Source organism: Neofelis nebulosa, chromosome 18, assembly GCF_028018385.1.
Source record: "Neofelis nebulosa isolate mNeoNeb1 chromosome 18, mNeoNeb1.pri, whole genome shotgun sequence".
Lineage (NCBI taxonomy): Eukaryota > Metazoa > Chordata > Mammalia > Carnivora > Felidae > Neofelis > Neofelis nebulosa.
The window spans coordinates 40,732,440-40,754,073 of NC_080799.1; the positions used below are offsets into that span (position 1 = coordinate 40,732,440).

Below are 21,634 nucleotides of genomic sequence, written 5' to 3' on the forward strand. Positions count from 1 at the left end.
GCACACAACCCCATAAACGCTAAGCTTTCCCTCTTTCTCCATTGGCCCACTCCAAAACTCTGTCGGCTCGGACAGTGTGAACACCACCCGCCCCACTTTTAGAAAATCAAACTCCGTTCGCTAGTCTAACCTAAATTGGGATGAAAAAAAAGCCAAGGCTCTGAAATTTACTCCGCCAAGCTGAGCCCCCAGGGAGAGGGTAACATTTGGCTGTGGAATCAGGAATGTTTGGCTGCCTCTTCTGTCACCTGCTCCTCCAAGGGAGGTGGGGGATGCAGAATTTCAGTTCTATGGGCTATGCATTCCTTATTCCCTTCCTACTGAGCTGTTGAAGCCAACAAGAATGGCTCCCTAAAAGTGGGTAGGCCAAGCTAGCCACCATGATGTGCAGTGAGAAGCAAGGAGAAGCAAATTTGGGGTTGGGTGAGGGGAGCTCTCCATCACATCCTGTCTGCCTGAGCTGACAAAGAAGTCACACTAAATGGCTGGGGAAAGACCTTAGTGCCTTAGCCAGAAATGCCCTTCAGTGACACTACACATCGTTGTGCAGGTTTGCATGTCTAGGGAGCCCTTTCTGCAGTCAGAAACTGTGAGGCATCCACAAGAGAAGGAGCCGTGAGGAATCCACCCTGACACACAAGGCCATTGAAAAGGGTGAGAGTTTGGAGAATATGTGCCCCAGCTCCCTTGCAATTAGGATGCTTGCAATTAGGATGAGCACTGACAGAGACTGTGCATCCAAAATGATCTAGAAAAAAAATCAGAACTAACCCCATTAGATGCCCCATCCCTACTCAGCATCTTGTAGATTAAGAGCAACAGCCAGTGCAATTACTTCAATCACTTATGCAAAGTAAGACCGTTTCCCAAATTGGAAATGACAGTCTGGGCCACCTGGTAGGGAAGACAGCCTGCCCCCATGAGGGGGGGCTGAGAATTTCTTTGCTAGTCCTTTGAGTCTTTGCTTGGTCATGAGAAAATCATAATCAAAATCAGTATCTCCTTTACCAGGACCCACTATCATCATCAAATCCTCCACCAAAGTTAAAGTATGGTAGGTTTTTTTGTTTTGTTGTTTTGTTTTTGTTTTTGTTTTGTTTTGCTTGGGGGGTGGGGATTGGCTCTAGGACTTGCAGATAAAAAGTAGCCATCAAGTACCCACATGATGTTGAGAGATTCCTCAAAAAGGTTGTACAGTCAAAATGTGTTATCAGCATATCAAAGGTGTTGATAAACCCTGCAGTGAACAAACGTAGTTAGCTTTGTTTTCCAAACTTACATGGCCATAGTAATATGACCACCACTTTCCTTAAAAAACAGCTCAGAGTGGGGAGAGAGGGGTAGCAGGTAGTAGGGTGGCACCTGGGTGGCTCAGTCAGTGTCCCACTTTGGCTCAGGTCATGTTCTCACATTTCCTGAGTTCGAGCTGCACGTTGGGCTCTGTGAACCTGGAACCTGCTTTGGATTCTCTCTGTCTCTCTCTGCCCCTCCCCCCACTCATGCTCACTCTCTCTCACTCTCCAAAATAAACATACATAATACATACATAAAACATTAAATAATTCAAAACAGAAACAGCTCTGGGGTCCTAACATTATGAACACCCTACACAATGAACACAAGGCACACAGCTCGAAGTCAGTGGTCCCCAACCTTGGATATATGCTGGAATCATCTTGGAGGTTTTCAAAAAGACCACATCTGAGTCCCACCTCACTATAGATCAGCTGCCAACACATCAACAGTCCCCCTCCCATACTTACCTGAAGACCATACCTAGTACTTCATCATCAACCCCCACAACAGTCAACACCATAAAACACTAACCAAAAGATGGGACACTTTGCTAAACAGTTCAGAGGCTAACGGGATGGAGGAAACTGTTTTACAGGGCACTGCACAACTTTGAGACAATTCCTTTTAAAAATCTCTGATCCTTCTCCAAAGTTTTCCTCCAGGTGACAGATGCTTTCTGTCTTCTCTCTTCTTCCATTTCCCTCCCTACCCAATGGCCTCTAAACCTCTATTACCCTAGCTAATTCTCTTTTGAACCTAAGCCTGTGCAACCTACTCAGGAAGTAGTCCTGCAGAGTAGCTCAAAAGCAGCATTCTGTTCTTACTAAAATTGTCCCCAAGGGACTTGCCCCTAATCCCAAATAGCCAAATCAAAGTGTATTTTTCAAATCCATATACACAAAAAATGTCACTTACAAAAATTCATTATGTACTCTTGCAGCTAGGTAGAGAGGCTGACATTTTTTACAAGACTGGCTGGGGGGAACTAGACAAAGGCTAACCAGGAGGGCTGCATGTAAGAGGTAAAACTCCAGCCATCTTGAGCAAAGGATTCATATAGAAACAATGGGAAGAACCCAGAGATTAAGGACAGGGTCTGTAGAAATCCCACAGGCTGGGGAAAGAGCTGGGAGAGCAGAGAGAGAGGTAAATCTTCAGTAGGGCTAGGAACAATACCAAGCATGAATCTTGCCCTCAGCGTGTGCCAGTCACTGATCTAAACACTTCATTTATCTTACTTTGCTTAAACCCTACAGCAATCCAATGAGACCGGTTATCCCAGTGAGACAGTAGCAGGGCTGGGATTTCCATCAGGACAGTTGTCTTCAGGGTCCATTTGCTTAACCACTGCACTCAAGAGTAATGAACTAGAGCAACAATAAAAACAAGGCCACTTAGAGTGATTACGTTCTGGAGTAATCTGGAGTCATCTAGAATCTTGCTATCACACAAAGGCATTCAGACTGGTAGCATCAGCATCACCTGGAAGCTTGTAAAAAATGCAGCATCTCAGGCCTCACTCCAGACTTACTCAATCAGATTCTGCATTTTAACAAGCACCCCCAGGGGCTCTCTCGACACCTTGAAATGTGGGAGGTACCGGTCTAGAAGTGTGCGGTCGATAACCTAAATCTATTTCAAGAAAGGAGCGCTGTGGGTGGAAACAGAGCAGGTAAGAGCCCTGATGAACTGCCGGGTGTAAATACATTTCCAAAGCCACCTACAGCTGGCAGCAGTCATTTCTGACAGTGAACAAAACAGCCGCGGTTAAGAGCTAGCGTCAGTTCCAAGTACTAATGGCTCTGCCACGCACTCAAATGTGTGACCTGGGGCAAGTTACAAAACCCCAAAGACTCACTTTCACCATCTAGAAGTGAAGGCAAAGGATAGTTCCTCCTTGGGTTGTCCAGAAGATTAGGTGAGAAATTCTGTATCCGGTGCTTAGCACAATGCCCATTATATATTAACCCCTCCACAAACGCTACCCATTACTATGATGACATCAAAATTATAACTTAGGGACATTAAGCTGGCTCTGAAGGTCTCGATTACAGGGCCAAAGGCTGTGAAGACAGAAGAATTCACAGACAAAGGCCAAGTGCAGGTGAACTCAACTTTCTCATCTTGCATGGATGGAGTTAAAGATAGCATTTCATTCTTGACCTTGACTACCAGACACAAGGGTTACAGCATCCTTCTCAATGAAGTGAAGGGCAACCACATGTAGAATTAGTAACAGGATTCCTACCTTTCAAATCAGCGGGTAAGATAAAAGCAAATCAAACAGAATCTGCAGAACCAAGAAGACAGAAAATACATTAAGCAGAAAGAAAAGTTCTTTTTAATGAATTTTTTTAATGAGAGTTGATCAAACATGTATATTATGACAAATACACTGAATTCCTCTATGAAAAAGCTAGGACACTGGGTAAATAAACAAGATCCATCCGTAATCTACTTCCAAGAGATACTTGCAACATAAGTAAATTAAAAAACAGTAACAATGAACGGATGTGTCTAGGCTTATGAGAACCAGAGAAAGATAGAAAGCAGCATTGATTTCAGAAAAACCCAAGGCAGAAAGCATTAACCAAGCTCCACATGGCCATTTTATATCCAAAAAACCTTCAATCCATAACCAATGCTAGCCAACAGCCTTTGTGAGCCAAATGACAAGGGCTCAAAATAGATAACGTACAGACTTTGACCAATACCAAGAGAAGCTGACAGGAATATAGCAGCTCTGGGAAACCCTAACCAACCCATCCAAATAAAGTAACCAAGGCTTCTGCACTGTAAATTAATAAGGTTTGTAAGACAGAGAGCACACCATTACAAGTGTCCAAATGGTATCTCAGGAAAATTCAGCCAGACTTGCCCATTTATCCATCCATCAGTCAACCCACTCACCCACCCACCTATCCATTCATTCGCTCATCCATCCATCCATCTGTGCAATGTGCATTGAGAATCAACTCTTTATCAGGCACCGGAGATCTAATGGAATAAAAAGATAAAGTGCTTCTTATTAGGATTATTACAGGCTTCCTCCATACACAAAGGAAAAAGGAGTAAGTAGACCAAGTAATTAAAACAGAGGCATGATGATAAACAATGGGATATGGTAAAATGCAACAGGAGTAACAAGGTGTCAGCTAAGGTCTCAGGCTTGCATTCAATTAGACATGGGAAGAAAAATGAGCAGGACCTGATTCTTGAGGAGCTTGTATTTTAGTAAGAGGGAGTCAAGAAAATACACATGAGAACAAGATTATTATTTCAGATCATGCTGTGTGCCATGAAGAAGGTAAGATAGACAGAAAAGGGCATGTTTGGGGCAGGAGGTGTTGATACTTTGGCTACTCACCAGAGGCTCCTTAAAGAAGGTGGCATGAGATCTGAGAGCCTCCAGGAGCAGGAGACTATGGAGGCCAGGTCAGAAATGTGCCTGGGATCCAGCTCCTTGCCAGAGTGTTTGGGCATTATTCTTAAAACCATGGGAAGCCTCTGGATCTGCCTGAATAGTCTGAGAAGTGACTCCCTGTGGGTATGCAGCAGCCCTAAGGATGCCAAGGGTTCCTTAGGTAGTCAAACACACTTCTAAAGCCAGAACTACCTATACAGGCAGACTTGCAGCTTCCACAGAGGCTCAGATGGTAAATCCTACTCTAATTACACTGGTAATTATGAAGTGACACTTACTGAGCAGCAAAGAGCATTCCTTCTGTTAGGAAATGATCCCTGGGAAGCCAGTCCCAGCCTCTCTAACAGGGAAGGTGCTGTGAATTTACAAACAGCTGATGGAAGGATGTGAGATCCAGTCTAGACAGGCACCATCAGGAGAAATAAGGAGCCCAGGCATTGGGAAGAGACTCGACTGAACATCCACACTGCCACTCCCTATTCTAGAGGCAGCATCAGAAACAGCAAATACTCCACAGTCACTAAGACCTTGATTTTAATCCTTGTCCTGGCCTCAGTGAGTTGGGTGACCTGGGAAGGTTATTTACTTCTCTGGACAAGAGGTTTTCCACACACAAATGGGTTTAACAACAGCCTTCCTCGTCAGGGTACACCTGCACACAGTAGGTGTCTGAGAAGTGCCAGGCCTTTCTCTTCAGGCTCTCCCACACCCCTTGGTTGGGAGCTCAGGAGGGAGAAGGAAGGAACGGAGAATAAAAGTAAGGCAACAGCCAAACACACAGTTATTATTCTCCCTGGTGATGGTGGAAGGGAGTTAAAGAACCGGTGATAATAAGATTCTTGCCCCGTGTTCCCTGTGACGGCGAATAACACAGACATGAGAACAGAGCATCCATCAGAACTCAGAGACAGACGAAGACAGGTGATCAAAGGAATAAATCCTCTGCAATCTGAAAAACAGCCTGCCTGCTTTCATCCATCTGGGAGGTAGCGAAAGGACTCAAACTCTGCCCAAAAGCATACTTTTCTACCCAAACCACCATAGGTGTGGCAGGTTTCTAGAACAGATCCCCTTGGGGCTAATCAGTCTTCTCTAGGTCTGGCCATGTCTGCCAGTGCCTCAACCCCACCCCCCACCCCCACTCTGAGCTAAGCTTTAGAAATACACCACTGCCAGGGAGATTTATCCATTTTAAAAGGTCAGAGAATTACTGCCATTGAAGATTGTGCACGGAGCAGGTGTAAATATGCCCCAGCTCCCCCCCCATGCTTTATCACCCTCAGGAGAGGGGGACCTGGGGAAGCATTTGAGGCTCCAGGAAGTTACTTTCCAGGAAGAACGTTTAACTGCTTGGTATCTGGGGAGCCAAGGACTCCGTGTGGGTGGGACCTACCTGTCTATGTCACCTTTCTCACCAGAGAAGCATCTGCCTCCAGCTTCCTCGGCTGCCAGAGAAGCTAGGGATCTGGACCTTCCCTTCCTGTTTTGTGGAGCATCCCTCTGCAAGAGAAGAAGGATGAACAACTCCACACAACAGATCCAGACCTCACCCCCATCACTCAAGTATTGACAAGGCAAGGATGCACTGTCAGTTAAAAAAAAAAAAACAAAACAAAACACCACCACGTTGACCATCAAAACCAGATAATCTGTTTTTCCACACACTGGTTAGTAAACCACTAGCAATAAAGAAGAACAAATCACTGCTGCCACAACACGAATTCCCATTTTCTCAGGACCAACAAGAACTTCAGAGCACCCCAAGATGCTCTGGGGGCTACGTGGGTTCAGCAGACACACCGGTAGTGAGGTATTTAGAAAACAACAAATCACTGCACACTAGTATGGAAAATGTTGATGCCTAGAGGAGTCTGGAGGAACCAGCAGGCAAAGCAGGAAGAAACCACAGTGTGGAAATGCACAGACCGAGGTTCAAATCCCAGCTCTGCCAGTTACAAGCTGTGGGACTGTGGTCAAGTTACCTCATCTCTCTGGGCTTCTGCCCACCATGGTAGCAAGAGGGCTGATGAGACCTAGCCTGCCTAGGTGCCATGGAGGGTGAGGCTGACCCAAATGTTATCAAAGAACTCACAGCTGATGCCCAATGAATCGGTATTCGTTTGTCAAGTTGACTTTGTCAGCACTAAGTTTTATATATATCTATACAAAGAGAGAAAGAGACAGAGAGAATTAAGTAACTCAGTCAACCAACCTATCAACAAACTGACTCTATCAAATGACTCAGCAACTGCATAGACCGTCCAAAGTTTAGAGGTCAAGATGCCCAATGGAAAAAGAGGGTAAATCAGAGACGAGCAAACTCACTGGACAGGTTGCCCAGGAATGATACATTTCGTCCCTTGAGGTGAGAGGAACCTGCCTGCCCTTCCCTGTCCTTTCCACCCTTTTTCCCCAGTACTGTGCACAGACTAGAACGTGCTAACCAGGGACAACACCCCCAAGGGCAGGACAGCATGGTGGTTGAAAACATGGCCCCTAGAGCAGCCTGCCGGGCTTCAAAGGAGTTTGGCAGTTCTTCGAAAGTTAAACACAAAATTATTCTATGACCCTGCAATTCTACTCCTAGGTATCCACCCAAAACAATTAAAAACAGGACTTCGAATATTTGTAAATGCATGTTCACAGCAGCACTGTGCACAATAAGCCAAAATACTCACCAACAGACGAGTGGATCGACAAATGGAGCATATCCCTATGATGGATTGTTACTCAGCCATCAGAGGAACAAGAAAGAACTGATACATGATGCAACAGGGATGGATGTTGTAAATGTTATGCTCGGTGAAAGAAACCAATCGCTAAAGGCCACATACTGTATGATTCCATTCATATGAAATGTCCAGAACATGCAAATCCATAGAGACAGAAAGTGGTCGTCGGGGCTTGGGAGGGAAACAGGGCGTGACTGCTAACATGGTTCCCTTTTGGGTGATGAAAATGCTTAGGGGCAGCAGTTGACCACACTAGGAATGTCCCAAATGCCACTAAATTGTTCACATAAAAATGGCTATTTTATGTGTATTTTTCCTCAGTAAATTACTTTTAATTTTTCAAATTCTTCTACCCATAACTGGCAGCTACCAGCAAGAGTCTGTGGAGGATCTCCAATGGGCAGTGACACCTGCAGGCTGAGAAGGAACAAGGGAGCACGGAGCATGCTCTCATCACCACTCCAATGACAGAGACCATAGATTCAGCCTCCTTGAGCACTGACATCACCTCCAGGCCACTCAAGGGCCAGCCATGCTTCTCCCCAGTTTCCATCACACAAGAAATTTACATGTGTAATAAAAAGCCACTATCTTGATACTAATCTTAGAAAGGGAAAAAAAAAATCTTACATTTGTATTAATTTTTCTTCCCGGGTTTTAATTGAAGAGAGGATACAGTGTCATGAGGGAAATAAAACCTTACTTCATCTATCCAAGGGCCATGTGGCTTCATTAGAAGTTACATTAGCTCCTCATTAAGCAACAATAATGTGGAGTCAGAATCAATGAAAAAAAACGCATTGCTCCGAGGTATAGATCCGTTTGGTTCAATTATATTCTTACATGGCCAAGCTCCAGTGGCTCCGACACTAGTAAAAATGTGTGATGCCAGAAGATGTGGCTTCCCTCCTCCGCCCTGAAAGCTGAACAACGCAACAGAGGCAGGGGCATGGCTTCCATCCTCACTACCACTCTCATCATCTCTAATATGAGACCCTCTAACCACTTACCCACCCGCACCCTGGCAAAACTTGCTTCATTTCTAGAGCTTGTTCATCCACTGTGCCAAGTAGGCTCAATGTCACCAGCCTACCCTGATCCACTGGCAAAGACTGCTCTGCATGAGGGTTGAATTGTGCTGTGGTTGATTATAGATGTCTGCTTCAGGCACAGGACTGGAGTGCTGTCCTGTGCCTGATGGCACATATGTGCCTGTTATGCTTAGGAGCCCCTCCAACTGAGAAGGGAGCTTGAGGAAACTCTTGGTTACTCACCCTGGCAATTCCCGCTCCTCTCCTTAGCCACACCCCTACATGGCCGGGCTGGGTTTTTCACAGTTACAGAGTTCATGAAACTTTTCACCTCCTTCTTTTTCACCCGACTTAAACAAAAAACTTAAGTCAGGTCCAAAAGAGTACTTACCTGACCCTCGACCAGGCTGTATGGCAGGGACAGTAGATCCTGCATTAAAAAAAAAAAAAAAATACAAAGACAAGAAATGCTGAGTTTCACATTGCAACAATTGCTTTTCCTACGTTTTTCTCTTAGACAAAGTAATTACATCCCTTGTAAAGAAATATTCGATTTATTCAATCCAAAAATACCCATGGAGGACCTAACACATGCCTGGTGCTTTGTAGTCTCTGTTTCTAACAATAAACAACATGGCAAATTCCTGCCATGGGGTGGGAGCAAGAAGAGGGAAAACACAGCAAATGTGGAAGGTAATACATAATAGATGGAAATAATACCAGACAGTGATAAGTAGAATGATGATACAATGGGTTATGGTGTGCAGAGGGGGGAGTGCTACTGTAGACTGGGGGTAGGGGTGGGGGGTGTTCAGAGTGAATGACAGGAAGGAACAGACATATCTGGACTAGGTATTTTAAATGCAGGGACAGCAGGTACCAAGGCCCAGGGCAGGCACAAAGCAGCAAGGCTAAAATGGCTCGGAGTAGTCAGACATCAGACAGGCAGGCAGGGACCAGATCACATATGGCCTTTAAGGCTGATGTACAAATTTGGATGTTTTTCTAAGTAAGTTAGGAAGCCACAGGAAGATCTTACGTATCTTTTCACAGCACCAAAAGCTCTATCCTACTCAGCTCAATAGCCCCAGGTAGCCCCATTGGAGCAGACTGATCTGCGCACATGCTTACCTCCTCCTCAGAGGGCTGACCCAGCTGCCAGCATAGGAAGGGCCCTGGCTGGGTCGAAGGGGCAAAGGTGAGTTGCAGAGATACTTTCTGAAATGCCAATCTCAGGGCCAGCCTGCACGGAAGCCCCAGACATCACCCTCCAGTCCAAAATGGTTTCCCAACCAAAGTTGAGAGAAGGCAATACAAGCTTCACTTTTTCCTGAGGCTTAGATGGAGCCCTTCACCATGTGCCTGTGGACTCTGCCAACACCTTAGAAGGAAGACAGCAAGACAAGAAAATCCATCGCCCAGCCTGTTCCCAGCTGAGGATGACCCCCTGGGCAGTGGCTGGTCCCAAGCAGGGTTCGGGGCCCAACGAGCTTAACCAACCAGCACCCAAATGACAATTAGATTAGATACTGCTCTGCTTTGCTGCCCAAGAACTCAGGCCCAGCTGACCTGATCACCTGGAGAAGCAAACACCCAACCCTTCCCTCCCACCAGTACCCCTTGCTGCATTTAAGGTTCATCATGCTACATTCGCAGGGTGGTCATGTAGATTAAATAAGACACCAATTGACCGGTTCATTGACAGGCCTTTACACTCAGTAAAGGCCTGAGTGTTAAGAGTTGTTGTTAGCAAGTTTATTAACATTGATGGTCAAGCCCAGGCCCAAGACATTGACAATGAACACAGACTAGGACCAGTCAGCACAGTCCATTTACGTAAAGAGAAATGCTCAGGGGTAGGATTCTGAGCTAGAGCCACAATTTGGAAGGAGGTCATCTGTAGAGTGGATGCTGGATAATTACCTGAAGGATGAGCTGCTTCTCTGCCCATCTCCAAAGGTGATGCACCCAGGAATGCCTGGGGCTTTTCCCTCCTGTTTGCAAGGTGTAAAACCAGAGGGTTTGGTACTGTCTGCCACTGAAGCTACGCTGCCCACTCAGGTGGGTCCCTGGCCTTATGTTTACAATGGAGGTACACCTGGAGAGGATGTGTAAGGTAAAGCCTGGGGTCTGTATATGTGGGTTAGACAAATACAGACCTTTCCCCTGGGGTCTTAGTACCAAGCGCTGGGCCTCCCTAGCCTTTCCTCCACCCATTATCCCTCCCCTTCCTTACCTACAAACTCTCCTTCAAACCAGGACCCAGAAACGTATCTAAAGCTTGCCCGCCCTTCCTTTTCTGGTTCCCTTATGCCCTTTACAAACAATCAAGCTCTGTTCTCTTTGCTTCCCTCCATGCATCCTCCAGGACTGGGCTCAACATGGGAGACACAGTGGGAAGCACAAAAGGACAGGCCCCCAGTGGCACTTATCTGTGGGAGGAACAGACAGAAATCAGGGGATCACGAAGTACAAGTGAGGCCACAGCTCTCAAGAGGAGTGTGTGGGTCTCCTTGCCACTGTCTCATTTGCTCCTCAGTTCCTGTGGCTCCTGCCCATCTGGTCTGCAATGGTACAACCAACCAGAGCTCCTTCTGCCTTCTCAACTTGGCAGGAGCCCCCAGCAGTGACTCTCCACTCCCTTCTTAAAGCACTGTCTTGCTCCCTTTTCTGACTTCCTTTCCTCAAGTGCTTCTTCTCTGGGTTCCATTTTCTGTGCCTGTTCCAAGAACACCAGCGTCTTCTGCACACATCTTACTTGCCCTCCCTTGGGGCCACTTACTGAACCCCTTGAGACCTCATTTCCCACCTCCTCTAGGACCCCTGAGTGTCTGCATCTAGTCCTGACCTCCCCTTGCCCCCAAGCTGACTGTCCTCCATTTCCCAGAACCACTGACATTTTAATTCCATGGGGCCCAAGCCAAGCTCTCCTCTAGCCACCAGCTGCACCTCCTCCAGCTCGGGGCCTGGGGGCCTGCCCTCGCTCACCCCCACACTCCTAGGGCTGGTCCACTGCAGCTGTGTCTCTCACACTGCACTCTTCTTGTCCCTGATCTGGTTACTACATAATAAGAGACTCTTCAAAGACACATCTCTGTGCTGCTGAGAACAATTTGGCTCAAAGGAAGGGGACCAGCAGGAAAATTTGGTCAAAACAAATATTCCGTGGCAGTTTTTCAGGGTGTTGGTCATCGTGCTGTGCCATGAAGTGGTTTCATACACTTCTCATACATCTTTAACCACTTGGATCCATTTTCATCTTGTATTAAGAGTTTCATTTTATTTCGTTTGAGAAATCAAAGCCCACTATTGCCAAGCTCAACTGTAACTAATGGCAGATACAGCATTCATCTAGATGAGCTTCATGTAACAGTCCCTTGAAAAGCAATGTATGTGCTTTATGTCAATGTGCTGCCCTGTGAAAATCCATTTTGCTGTATGTGTGATCCTGGAAAGGTAAGGTGTCAACTGAATTTATATAAATCAAAATCATTATTTTCCCCACCACTCTTTTCTGAATTATAAACGAAAAAGTCCCTATCACTCTCCAGTCACCCCTAAGAATCACGGATGCAATTTTGACGAATTTTCTTTCAGCCTTTTCTTAAGCATGTACAAACATACTTGCCTATATATGCATATATACAGCCACACAAATATACTTTACAAAGTGGTTGAGAACTGTAGACATTGAGGCACCTGTATACTTGCTTGTGCTTTTTATAATCTTAATGATAGAGGGTATCTTTTCCAGATTGTTCATGTATAGTTGGGTTTCTCAATTCCAGCACCATAGAAAATTTGGACTGGATAACTCTTTGTTGCAGGGAGGGACCCTGGGTTCCTTGAGGAACCTTTGAGATGTGTAAAGAATGCATGACGTGGGGCCATCTTTTTTAACAACTGCGCACAATTCCATACTATGGGTGCACCATAACTTAACTGTCCTCCCTACTCAACGACATTCAAAATCTTTTTTTTTTTAATTTTTACTTGTTTTTAAGAGAGAGACAGAGGCAGAGAACAAGCAGGGGAGGGTCAGACAGAGAGGGATACAAGGAATCCGAAGCAGGCTCCAGGCTCTGAGCTGTCAGCACAGAGCCTGACACGGGGCTCGAACCCACAAACCACAAGATCATGACCTCAGCCAAAGTTGGACGTTTAACCTGACTGACCAACCCAGGCACGCCTCAAAATTTATTTTAAATTCATTACAGGGAACTGATGGCTAAAAAAAAAAAAATCACTATGTATCATGAGTCATTTTAGTCTATCCTTTTCCTAAAATTCCCATTACTGTCTATCTGGTTTGTTTAAAACAGACAGGTCCTCTATGCAGATTAGGCAGCTCTTTGTTCATGTGATGCATCATGGGTACAACTCCACCTGTGTCAGGGAGAGAAGGGTGATCTTCAGTGCCATGATGGCATCGGCAGGTGGCACTCTCATGCACTGTGGGCAGGGGCAGCGATTGCTACTACCTGTCTGGCAGGCAATCAGGCAAAACAGATCAAGAGCCATCACCCTGTCTAACAATCTATTTCTTGTTCAGTAAAATTAAGTGGATAGCTCCAGTCTGTCCCTTCCCTTCTCTTTAGGCTGGATGAACTCACTGAAGCTAGATGGCTCTCAAAGATAAATGCCTGGTCCTTCTCAGAAAGACAATTAATGAGCTCAGAGACTGCTTAAACCAAGATGAAATGTGAGATTAACAGACACAGGGACATCTATCCACCCTGCCAACAGGCTATCTCTTCCTCGCTGGGCTGTTTCATCAGATTCCGCCAAGGAAACCCACCAAATGCACCATGGCTATCGGGGCTATTTTTGAGATAATTGCAAGGCTTGGGCTTGGATCCACTTAAAGGCAGAAATATGGGACAGAGAAGGATTAAGGCAAACCTTACCCCTTTCTCCTCTGTCGAAAAGGTCCCAACAGGCTTTAAAGGGAAGAGAAAACCGCATGAAACTTTCATCAGAGCCTGGTTGGTTTGCTGCAGGACTGTGGGGCCTGAAGTTCCAATTCTGAACAGTTCCCAGTACAATAATTAGGCACCTTTCCTCCCTGCAGGTCTGCTCATCTCCTCACCTACTCCCTCCCACCTCTACTCTCTATGTCTGGAATAAGAGCTGCCTTTAGGGGAGAGGGGGGCAGGGGAGAGAGGAAGAGAACGAAAAAGGGAGAAGAGAGGCAGACAACAGTTAAGGACTATGTCCCAACTGCACTCTGGAATTACCAGACCACTGCACTCTTCGGATGCTCAGACGTTACTCCCCTATACATCATTCTTAAAAACTGAACCCAACCTCTGTTCGCATACATAATCTTGAAGGCAGGTAGACCACGACAGGGCTAAGTCCCATCTAGGCCAGCTGTCCCTTTTCCCTTCCAGCCTACAATCTCCTAGAAGGCACACCAAGAATGAGAAACTTCAGGGGCGCCTCAGAAAGGACCTAGCTTGCCTATAGCTTCTCCATTCCTCTGCCCAGTAAAGAGGAGAAACAGTCTTTCTACAAACACTCCTTTCCTTGTCATACGTTTCGTGACCAGAATTTCAAACCTGTCATCTGAATGTGTCCCCTCACCACCCCCCCACCTGATGACAAGCACAGTAACATTGTGAGATCAAGCAGTGATATTCATAAGAACTGGAAAGAGAAATCCAAGCGGGTGACGCACTTTGCTCCTGCAATGGGATTAGAACTTGGATTAATCTTTGCGCCTGTTCCTTTGTGCCCTTCCTTATATAAGACTTTTCATCAGTCAGAGGCATCCTCCTTGCCTGAGGGAAGATTAGGATTACTTTAGCAGGAGTCAAAGGAGAAAGACGGTGCTCAGTCTTTTTGAATTCCAAAGAAATCTGCCAAACCAGTGCCTATACAACATTCGCACCATTGGAGGGAGATCATGACACCAAGAATGATTGCATCCCACCACTATTTGGAAGGAGCCTTCCACTACCACAGCTGCCCAAAGACCGTGGATGGTCCAGGACTCCCATTCATGCCCAGAACCTTGCAGAGCTCCAAAACCTTCTCCATGTGCCCCCCCCCCCGGCCTTTTCAGTGGTGTCCTTCTTTTTCAAAGGAGATATAGAAGCCTTTTTAAAGTGACCAAAGGGGTTATAATGGTATAGACGGGACAGCAGTGAACTCCACCCCATTAAACCTGCATTGAAACATTTAATCCTCACATCCTGTCTATGTATGTATTTATTATTCTGGATTCACATATCACAAAAACAGAGGAGTTCTCAGGCCTCCATACTCAATGAGCTGGGATTCAAACCTGCTCTGCGATGCTGATTCCAAGGCCTCTCTTGTCCACTGATTACATCATATAAATGAAAGATCAGATCTGACACTGTGCTGAGGGACACACACTTGCCCTCAGGTGGCTTCCAGAAAAGGGATATCCTAACAGAAGTAACGAGTACAGCACTCCAGATGAGGAAATGAAGCATATCAGCTGGGTCTTCAAGCAAACAGATGCCAAGGCGGAGTCAGTCAGGTACATAAATTTACTAGGGACTAACACTTGAGTAAGCAGTGGGAGAGTATTCCCCCAAAAAAGCATGTGCAATTCCCAACTTCTCATAACTTGTCAACATGACCTTCTTAGGGAAAAAGATCTCTGTAGATATAATCAAGCTAATATGATGTTATATTGGATTTGGGGGGACTCTAAAAGCAAAGACCATGTCCTCTCAAGAGAAAGTAAAGGTAGATTTGAGACACAAGAGACACAGACACAGGGGAAACCCACATGAAGGCAGAGGTTGGAGAGATGTGGCCACAAGCCAAAGAACACCAGGGGCCACCAGAAGCTGGGGCAAACAAGGATGGATCCTCTTCTAGAGCCTTGGGAGGGAGCATAGCCTTATCAACACCTTGATTTTGAACTTCTGCCTCCAGGACTTGAAGAGGATAAACTTCTGCTGTTGTAAGGCACCCAGTTTATCAACATTTTTCCCAGCAGCAGAGCACTGACAGAGCTGCCCAAGAGAAAAGGAGCCAGCAAGACTGGACAGGCAAACTGCCAGACATGCCTGCATATCTAACACGGTCTGGCAGTTCCCCAGGGACTCAAGAGCCCAGGCTGCCCATTCCAGGAGTCCCATGTCATACGGAAATGGCCCGGCCCTTGAACACAGTCTTTCATTCATTGGCTGGGACCAACCTGAGAAGAGCAGGACAGCTCAAGTGCAGAGGTGGGACTGAGAACCTAACAGCTGGGGGCTGTCATCTACCCACACAGGGCAGGGTGGGTTCTGCATCTGCCTTAGCATGGACACAGGGAGAATGGGACCAAAGTTCCACCCCGTTCTTAAATCCCCGCCTCCCAGTGTATAACCCCCAACATGAAAGGAATCACCAGTCCCAGCACCTGGCTGCCTCATTCAGTCACCCATTCACTCCACCACGGTTGCCTGTGGGCCTGCTGAGCTCCCACGCTATGCTCAGTTAACTGGTGATCCTGTGTGAGCCCAGAGCAGCTCCTGACCCCTAGGACCTGCATGCTAGTTGAGGGGACACAGCAGGCTGAAAGGTGCTACAGGTGAGGCTGGAGGGACAGGTGGGCAGAGTATCAAAGACAGCTTGGAATCCACGGTAATCAGGAGCCTGGAGTTTTTCAAGTGCAAAGGGAAGTCACTGGACATGAGAGCAGGGAGGGATGGAGCCACCCTGATACTCATATGGAGAATGATTCAGAGCCAGAGTCAAAATAGCCTATCAGTTAGGATGCTTCTGTGGTTCCTGCAAAAGGTCAGGGAAGTGTGAATGATGGCGGTGGTCACAGAGAAAAGGTGACAGACTCAAGAAATATTGTGGAGATACAATCAAGGGAACATCTGGTGTGTCACAGGGGTATTTGTGTTGGGGGTAGTGGGGCCAGGAAAGTGTCATTATCCCAGGTTTCCTGAGTTCCATTTCTGGTGGACAGTGATGCAGATTAGTGATCTGGGAAAGATATGGGGAAGATCAGGACTGGGGAGGAAGAAGAACTGGGAGAGATCAAGAAAGTGTTTGATAGACATGTGACATGTGAGATGTCCATGAGATATCCATTTAGAGTGGATAAGAACAGAAAAAAGTAGCAGAACATTTGAGATTAAGATGAGAGGTTGGAACTGAAGTATAAAATTGGGGATTGGAGAGACCTTACCAGTTGGTCTGGCAAAGTGATAAGACTTATTTCTCCGAGGTCGAATCTACTGCACGGAGATATGATGAAGTGTTGGGTAAGCTGTATCTGCCATGCCCGAGGAACAGGCAGCAGGTAGTCACAGGTGCAGATAAGGGCCTTAACACACAAGACAAGGGTCATACCTGGAGACCCAGGGTTGTATCTGGCCTAAACTCCAATGCATGCCCACATGTGGCCTTTGAGCACAGTGGCACAACAGATCATAGGACATTACTGCCTGCATGTGGGAATCCAGTCATCACAAAAAGATGTTGACCAGGACGATCTAAGCAATCCATCAAGAGATCAGGACACAGTCAGCACCAGGCCCTTCCTGGCTCTTCAGACATAAACCATATGGGATACATTACCTGAGCCAAGAGTACTTTGGAATACGGAAACATCCTAATGGAAGGGAAAGAGCATGGGATAGTAAAAGCCAGGTGGTCCTGGCTTCTATCACCAGACCATGAGATCTATTAGCACAGTGATTGTATCTGCCTTGTACACTATATTCTCAGACCTGGCCACACCAGGTACCCATCAGGATCTCACTAAAAGCCAGTAACATGGATGGGTAGGTGGACAGATCTAAATTCTATCATGTTCCTTTGTTGTTAGGAGTAAGAACAGTCAAATTTAAAATTCCTTAAATCCCATGGGTCTATTTTGATCCACACCAGCTTGAAAACACCTCCTTCAAGAAGCAGTAGAGAAACACAGTTAACAGTATGAGTCATATTGCCTGTGATAGCCCCACCAAGGCCATGAGGCCTTGTGTATGTCACCTAACTTGTTTGAAACTCAGTTCTGAACTGTCTAAGCTATAACGACAATCATACCTGTTTAATTGGTCTCTAACAACTAAATGAGATCATAGATATTCTACGTACATTTCCCAGAAAAATGGCAAATAACAAGTTTGTGAATAAATTACACGTTCCCACTCCTCCTCTTGCCCCTCTCCTCCTACCATCAGACATCTCTTCTGACTGTGCTGCGTGCTGCCCTGCCCTCCCGGCCATACCTCCCATCTGCAGGCCCCCATGGCCCCTCACCCTTTGCCTTATTCCTGTGGGCTCTCATAAATCATCAGTGACATGGAAAACAACAACACAGTTAGCACATGCTGGGCTAATTGTGCTAAAGCCTTCATAATCCAACTTCAAGTAAGAGCATCTAGTACTTAATTTTTAAAATGTAATATATATTTAATGCAATATTAATATTTAACTCACTTAATGCAATATTTAATTTGATATCTAATGCAAATAAAAATAGTAAACAGATTTATTAATGATTTACACAAGTGCTTGCCTATTCTGTCTTTGAGGTGTTTTTCTGTCTAGAAGACAATCTTCTACCCCCCAGAAAGCAAATGCAGGAGGATTTTAGAGCTGGTTCTTGTAAGTGGGTCAGAGTTGTCATCTTTAAGTGGGCTTGACCAAGAAGCAGCAGCCATGGATGTCATTTACTCATATAATTAATGAGGGCATATTATGTGCTATGCACTGGGCTAAGATGTAATGACAAGAGAGAAGCCGCCCTATTCTCCCAGAGCTCACCATCCAAGGAGAAGATAAAATTCTGCAACAAGTAACATAAGTACTAGAAAGAAAACCCTACAGTAGTCACACTAAACACTAGTAGGGTACCTAACCCAGAATTGCAGGGTATGTGTGTGTAGGGGGCAGGGGGGTGATCAGGAAGACTTCTTGGAGGAAGCAATATGTGAAATGAGGTAACTTAAAGGAGAGGAAGGGCCTTCCAGGCAGAGAGAAGAACTGATACAAGGCTGCTAGGGACATCACCTCCAAAATTCGTGTATGAAAGCCCTAATCCCCAAAGTGATGGTTTGAGGAGATGGGACCTTCAGGAGGTAATTAGATCAAAGTAGAGCCTTGTCAGTGGCATTAGTGCTCTTAAGACAAGAGAGGACAGAAACGATCTATTTCTTCACCATGTGAGGGCACAAGAGGGTGAACATCTTCAAGAGAACTCTTACCAGGCACAGGGTCAGCTATGCCTTCTTCTTGGGCTTCCAGCCTTCAGCAATGTGAGAAGTAAAGGTCTGTTGTTTAAGCTACCCGGTCTATGATGTTGTTAGAACATCCCACCCTGACTAAGCCCCAAGGCTAGAGATGGGGTTGAGCCAGAGACCAGAGTAGTTCTTAATTGCTGGAGAACAGAAGGATCTTAGGGCGAGGCTGGGCTTCATGAGCCCCAAGAAGGGGTTTGGACGTTTTTCCAAGGATAATGAGATTTAGCCGCTTAAATGACATGACGAAGGCTGCGTTTTAGAATGAATACCGTGGCTGGAAGGCAGTTCCACAGCTAGCATCTACTCAAGAGATCAATAGAAGGGAGATGTCAATGGGAACAGGACAGAAAATGGGCAGCTTCAGGAAATACATGGGACACTGGACAGGAGTTGGTGACTGTGTGTGGCAAGTAACAAACGGAACAAAGATAACATGTAGGTTTTTAACAATTGGGTGGGTGCAGTAAATACCTGATGTGAGTCACCGATGTCATTGTTATTCTAACTCATTACTGATGATGTCTTGGTGCCACCCTCAGGGATTCAACGTAATAAATCTATTTATACTTCACAATACAACATTTCAACTCTGTTCCCAAAAATAAACATAACCCATCAAAGGTTCAAAGTGTGATGACAAAGTGGGTTTAACTTGGTTTCTTCCGACATGAGCCAAATGATCCAACACAATGTTGAGATAATCCACTATTGTTGGGCATTTAGGTTAAATCAAGTATAGCACAGACATGCAACTGAGCATTATACAACCATCAGAAATCAGGCTCCAATGTTGTATTTAATGACATGGAGAAAAAAATGGGCTTAATGCAATGTATATCTTTTTTTCTTAAACTTCAGTGTTCATAAAATAATCTCAACACATTTTTAAAGAATAAAATATGTCACAATATTAACTTTTTTAAATTTTATTTATTCTTTTATATTTTTCCACATTTTCTATTTTTTTCATCATGTGCATGTATTGCTATGGTATTCATAACATTAAAAAGCAAACAAAAACCCATTAGTTTCAGTTTATTTAAAACAATACCTAATAAAAACACGAAGTTTTGGACCAATGCTATGAACTGTCCTCCTTAACTTCAGGGACATAGTCCAAGGCTAATTATCTTCCAAGATCAACAGTTTTTATTTCAAGAACTTATTTCTCAAGACCAGGGCTCTCTCGCCAAGCAACCTTCACCCAGTATCTCTCTTCTTGACCATTATCCTGGCCATACCACCATCTTTCTATCATCCCATTAAGAGAATGAACAAAGAGAATTTAAGTCAATACCAAAGGACTGCCTCTCTAGGTTGCTGAAAATCTTATGTATGGAGAATAAATATAATGGACCTTCATCTGAGGGAGAAGAGGATCCAGTTGAGTGAAACATTACAGAAATCCAAGGGAGAGAAGAGAAATGTTGAAAACTTATCTAGTCATCTTGGATAAGGATGATCGAGTCCTCAATTTTTTTCCCCAAGGCCTGTTTCTTGTGGAGGTTATAAAAACCTGATCCGAAAATACCTAACACTCCTCCCATCAAGAGGTATCCCTTCCCTTGAATCTGGATGGGCTCATGACTTGCTTCAACCAACACAGTATGGCACAAATAATTTTATGTGATTTTTGAAGCCTTATCATAGGAGGTCCTACAACCTCTGAGGGTCTTGGATAATTCACTCTCCGCACTCCCTCTTGACATGGTTCCTTTAAAAACCCAGTCTTCATGTGGTGAGAAGCCCAAGCCACAGAGCCAAGTTCCATGGAGGCCCTCTGTCCTCAAATTCTAGCCAAGCCCGACTTTTGGGTCATCCAACCCAGGCACCAATTAGGTTAGTGAAGAAGTCTCCAGTTAGTGGTGCTGGTCTCAAGGTGTATAAGTCATCCCAGCCATCTGAGTCTCCCTAACTAAGGCCCCACACATTAGAGGGCAAGACAAGCTACGCCCCATCCACATTCCCAACCCACAGAATATACAAACACGGTTAAATCATCATTGTATTGTGTTAAGTTTGGGGTGATTTATCACACTAACGAGAACAAAAGCTTGTTCCTAAAAGTGGGATGTTACTCAATCAGAACTGAAACACACAGCATTCATTTGGGGACAGTGTGACAGGCCTCAAGGCAACAGTTGGTGAGGGCAAGAAGAAACCTAATATTGGAAGCTAAAGAAAAAAATTCCTGGTTATGTAGTGGAAGAAACTTTGACTACACTGTTTCCTGCAGTAATGCAGAAAGTAGGAAATATACTGGATAAGCTCAATGTTGCATCTAAGATTTCCAGACAGTGTTGAAGGTGCCACCTGGCTTCTTCTAGCCACCTAGAATAAATGGGGCAAGAACAGAGCTCAATTAAAGAATAAATATAAAGGGCCCAGGGCACTCTTTCCAGCCATCAAAGGCTATTCAAAGAAAGGGCACACATGAATTTTAGGTTGTTATCAGAACACTATGCCTGCCTTGGAGTAAAGATCAAGTCAGTAGTGTGACTGAAAATCCATTTGTTAAAACTGAAGATTTAAGGTGGTGCCTCCTAGACCACTTCAGTCAAACGAAATTCCTTGTGAGGATCTTAAGGAGGCACCCAAGAACAATAGGTTTCCCAAGGATATTAGAAATACTATCCCACAGAAGCCACATGGAGCCCAAGCATAGAAGGACTTATCTCCAAGAGATTTATAGGTATGGCTGTGGTCCAATGAAATCGATAATGAACTGACACATAAGAAATCCACAAAGTTCTTAAAGTAATTATACCAGCTTGGACTAAAAGGACTAAAAGGAACCAAGACAGTACTAATAAAAAGAGTCCTTTGTGGGCTCCTGGGTGGCTCAGTTGTTAAGCTTGAGACTCTTGATATATGCTCAGATCATGATCTCAGGGCCATGGGATGCAGCCACGAATCAGGCTC

At 45.2% G+C, this 21,634-nt stretch overlaps 1 protein-coding gene across 22 annotated transcripts in view; it reads right to left on the minus strand.

Annotated features, from left to right (window-relative positions):
- RBFOX1 (RNA binding fox-1 homolog 1) overlaps positions 1-21,634 on the minus strand; it is a 2,070,746-nt gene that overhangs the window by 1,880,538 nt on the left and 168,574 nt on the right. For 21 of the 22 annotated variants that reach the window (XM_058711264.1, XM_058711259.1, XM_058711245.1 and 18 more), the window contains exon 2: positions 8,875-8,913. The exons of the other annotated variant lie outside the window; for it this stretch is intronic. In XM_058711264.1, coding sequence (XP_058567247.1) covers positions 8,875-8,913 — 39 coding nt within the window. The remainder of the gene's footprint in view (positions 1-8,874; positions 8,914-21,634) is intronic. 22 annotated transcript variants of the gene reach the window in all.